At 46.8% G+C, this 4,609-nt stretch overlaps 1 protein-coding gene across 1 annotated transcript; it reads left to right on the forward strand.

Annotated features, from left to right (window-relative positions):
* Positions 1-1,411: 1,411 nt before the first annotated feature.
* On the forward strand, positions 1,412-4,303 carry SLITRK3 (SLIT and NTRK like family member 3; the record flags this gene model as incomplete). The annotated part of the gene is made up of 1 exon (XM_081329124.1): positions 1,412-4,303. One exon carries the CDS (start codon positions 1,412-1,414, stop codon positions 4,301-4,303), a length of 2,892 nt encoding a protein of 963 aa, XP_081185250.1.
* Between the last annotated feature and the right edge of the window lie 306 nt (positions 4,304-4,609).

Here is a 4,609-nt window from a genome sequence, read left to right on the forward strand (position 1 = left end):
CCCTTTGCTGGGAGGGCAGCACGACTAAATACCAGGACTCTTGGCAAACCTCTGAATGGGCAGTAACTGGAGGGCTGCGAAGCCCTCCTCCCCAAGCTTTGTCAGGATGCCTAGTCTTTAACAGTGATCTTTTCTTCTGTATTGGAATGGGGGGCGGTGCGGGGGGGGGCGGCACTGGAAGAAAGAATCCAGGAAACAAAGACAATCTGAGAAACCTGTGTAGGTCATTGTGTTCTGGTAAGCCTCCTTTAAGTAGATTATTATTATGTCTCTCTGTGTGTGTAGTGGTGGTGGTGGGGACAGCTTTTACTAGAAAGGAATGATTATTTTGCTTGTGGTTGATGCAAAAGTCTTTTTATCTCCTCCCAAGTTTCAATCTTCCTCCATTCCTCTTTTCCCTTGCTGGATCAGCCCTGGGTAGACTTCTGGGCACAAGTCACTGGGCACAAGTCACCGTCATTCAAAGTATCTCCCCCTCCCCTTTCAGTCTACAGCCAGGCAATCCTCCCTATCAGCCTTTTCATTGCTTAGCCTTCAACTTGGATCTGTAGATGGCACAGCAGGTTCTTTCCAAAGATTAATCATCTCTAAATGCTTTAATCAGCTGAAATGATTAATATAGAGTATGCTTCTTTTATCTGGTACTATATCCCAGTTATGTTAATTTGGTTTTGGGTGCTGGGAAGAACAGAGGCTTAATTTTCTTCTTGTTTTGAGTCTGGCATTGCTGCTACGTACAGTATTTAGTTTCTAATTCCAATCGCAAGCATGTCTTAGGAATTAGTAATATTGGAAACTTGTTTGTCCTCGTTTTTCTTCTGCTGTAGTGTTAGGCAAAAATGGATATTCCCCTGGTGGGATCCCATCACTTGAAAGTTAAGTGTATGTTTGCTTACAGTGATAACCTGTACCCTTAATTGAGTATCTGTATCCAGATTAAAAGGGGGGAAAAATTCTTTTTAGCCGCATCTTTTCATGTCTAATTAATGCAAATATGAATCTGAGGCTGAGCTTGGGCACATCATCTGCTTCCTGAACATTGTCTCGGTTTTTTTTTTGGGGGGGGGGAAATGTTTCTAGATCGTTTACAACACAGGCCTTACAGCCTTCATTTTCTCCCTCATTATGGTGTTATGTACTAAGCAACATTAGATGAAGACAAGTGGACAGGCTGGGGGAGGGAAGAAGGCCACTGTCTGATTAAATGTTTGGATATCACTTGAGTAAGAAAGTAAGTAAATACCACCACTCCTGCTGCTAGGTTGTTGTTTTCCCCCCACTTTTGTGACGAAGAGAGGAATCCCAAAAAATCCATTCCTTCTCTCCCCCATCGGATTGCTCAGAAATACCAATCAATTGTAATCCCTTTGTGTTGTTGATTCTCATTACAGTCTCGTAATCGTTCCGAACCATGAAGCCTTCGATGGCAGATCCGCCCCGTCAGAGAAGGATGCTGTGGATTACCCTTCTAAGCACAATTGCAGTAGCATGGACTACCCCCATTCCTTTGATCGAGGACTCAGAGGAAATTGAGGAACCCTGCTTTGATCCTTGTTACTGTGAAGTCAAAGAAAGCCTTTTTCATATACACTGCGACAACAAGGGATTTATAAATATTAGCCAGATAACAGAATCATGGTCAAGACCTTTCAAACTTTACCTGCAGAGAAACTCCATGAGAAGATTATACACAAACAGTTTTCTCCACTTGAACAATGCTATTTCTATTAACCTTGGCAACAACGCACTGCAAGACATTCAGACAGGGGCCTTTAATGGGCTCAAAATTCTGAAGCGACTGTACCTGCATGAGAATAAACTAGACATTTTCCGAAATGATACTTTCCTGGGATTAGAGAGTCTGGAATATCTGCAGGCAGATTACAATGTTATTAAGCGAATTGAAAGTGGGGCATTTCGAAACCTGAGTAAACTCCGGGTCCTGATCTTAAATGACAATCTAATTCCTATGCTTCCCACTAATTTGTTTAAGTCGGTGTCTCTGACTCACTTGGACTTGCGTGGGAATAGGTTGAAAGTACTTTCCTATCGAGGGATGCTGGACCACATTGGTAGGAGCTTGATGGAGATTCAGCTGGAAGAGAACCCTTGGAACTGTACTTGTGAAATAGTTCAGCTGAAAAGCTGGCTGGAGCGTATTCCGTATACTGCCCTTGTGGGAGACATTACGTGTGAGACCCCCTTTCATTTTCATGGCAAGGACTTGAGGGAAATCAAAAGAAATAAACTCTGCCCCATGTTGTCTGACTCAGAACTTGTCAGCGTTGGTGTCCCTCAGTTATCCTCAAGTAAGGAAAATGCTTGGCCTACTAAACCTTCTTCCATGTTGTCCTCCTTCCATTTCACTGCTTCCTCTGTTGAATATAAAACCTCCGTTAAGCAACCCAAGCCAACAAAACAGCCCAGGGCTCCCAAACCACCACCTACACCCCGAGGCCTGTACCCTGCACCCAACCAGCCTCCGATCGCTGCATACCAGACGAGGCCACCTATACCCATCATATGTCCTACTGGCTGCTCTTGCAGTTTGCACATCAATGATTTGGGTCTAACTGTCAACTGCAAGGAACGAGGGTTCCACAACATTTCTGAGCTCTTGCCCAGGCCCATCAATGCCAAGAAACTCTACCTGAGTGGGAATTTGATACAAAAAATTTACCGTTCAGATTTCTGGAATTTTTCTTCCTTGGATCTTCTGCATCTTGGGAACAATCGGATCTCGTATGTGCAGGATGGGGCTTTTATTAACTTGCCTAACCTGAAAAGCTTGTACTTGAATGGCAATGACATTGAGAGGTTGACCCCAGGCATGTTCAGAGGCTTGCAGTGCTTGCATTATCTGTACTTTGAGTACAATCAGATCAGGGTGATCCAGCCCGCTGCCTTCAGTCTCATGCCTAACCTGAAACTGCTCTTCCTCAATGACAATCTCCTGAGGACCCTGCCTACTGATGCCTTTGCTGGCACATCCCTGGCCAGACTCAACCTGCGGAACAACAAATTCTTGTACCTGCCTGTGGCTGGTGTCTTGGAGCACCTTAATGCCATTGTCCAGATAGACCTGAAGCTCAATCCTTGGGATTGCACGTGTGATCTGGTGCCTCTCAAGCAGTGGATCGAGACGATCAATTCTGTCATTATGGTGGGGGATGTCCTTTGTGCCAGCCCAGAGAACCTTACTAATAGAGATGTCCGCTCTGTGGAGTTGGAGGTGTTGTGTCCAGAAATGTTACATGTTGCCACTGCCTCGCCAGCCCCACCACCATCAGGTCACCCAAGTCCTACCAGTCCCTCACCCTATGAGCTACCCCCTGCTGGAGGAGGGCCAGTACCACTCTCTGTGCTAATTCTTAGTCTACTTGTGCTGTTCTTCTCTGCAGTCTTCATTGCTGCAGGCTTGTTTGCCTTTGTCTTACGCCGACGGCGCAAGAAGCTCCCTTTCCGGAACCAACAGCGGCAGGAAGCCCTTGACTTAACGGGCATCCAGATGCAATGTCATCACCTCTTTGAGGAGGGAGGCGGTGGAGGAGGTGGTGGAATGAGTGCATCCCCAGAGAAGGCACCCCCTTTGGGTCATGTTTATGATTACATCCCGCATCCGGTAACCCAGATGTGCAACAATCCCATCTACAAGCCGCGTGAAGAAGATGAAGTTATAGCAGGAGAATCTGGGCAAGCTGGGGACATACTTCTAGGAGGTGGCAATGGAGGTAGTAGCTGTGTTGGGGAACAGTTTGCTGACTCCACTAAGGAGAGTGGGAACAGTAGCTGCTATAGGACCTTGCTGGAGAAGGAAAAGGAATGGAATCTGGCAGTGTCCAGCTCACAGCTTAACACCATAGTGACAACCAACCATCACCCACACCCTCAGCCATCTGGAGGAGGAGTTGTTGGGGGGATTCCTCTCTTGGGGGAGCTAGCCCTGGTGCCGCCTGTCTTCCACCATGAGAAGAATGGTGGGGTAGTACTCTTCCCTCCTAGTGGTGCCGTTCTAGACAACAGGGAGAGGCCCCCATTGATCCCTCCATGCTCAGTGGGCTTTGTGGACTGCCTATATGGCACAGTGCCCAAATTAAAGGAACTGCACGTGCACCCCCCTGGCATGCAATATCCAGACCTACAACAGGACGCCAGGCTGAAAGAAACTCTACTCTTCTCGGCTGGTAAGGGCTTCCCAGAACATCATCAACCCCCCCAAAGTGAATACCTCGAGTTAAGGGCCAAACTCCAAACCAAGCCGGATTACCTCGAAGTCCTGGAGAAGACCACTTATAGGTTTTGAGAAAAACGTCTAGCTTTTTACAGCCAAATTCCAGCATCTACCACTCCCTTCCCTGCCCCAGAGCACCCTCACACCCCATCTGCTCCTCTCCCTTCCCCCCCCCCGACCACCGCATGCTGATACTAGAAGATACAGCTCTGTGCTTCCCCCTTGCCAGTTGTTGGTTTGGAGGAAGGGCCTAACTCAGATGATCATTAATCGATAAAAGTGCCTTTGCAGACTTTTGCCAGCAGATGTTAATCAATCATTATTTTTTTATATTGAAAAACAAAAACCTGAGACTTTTGACTGTGCCATGTTGTCTAA

This window comes from Vipera berus (assembly GCF_964194415.1).
Source record: "Vipera berus genome assembly, chromosome: 5".
Taxonomy (NCBI): Eukaryota; Metazoa; Chordata; class Lepidosauria; order Squamata; family Viperidae; genus Vipera; species Vipera berus.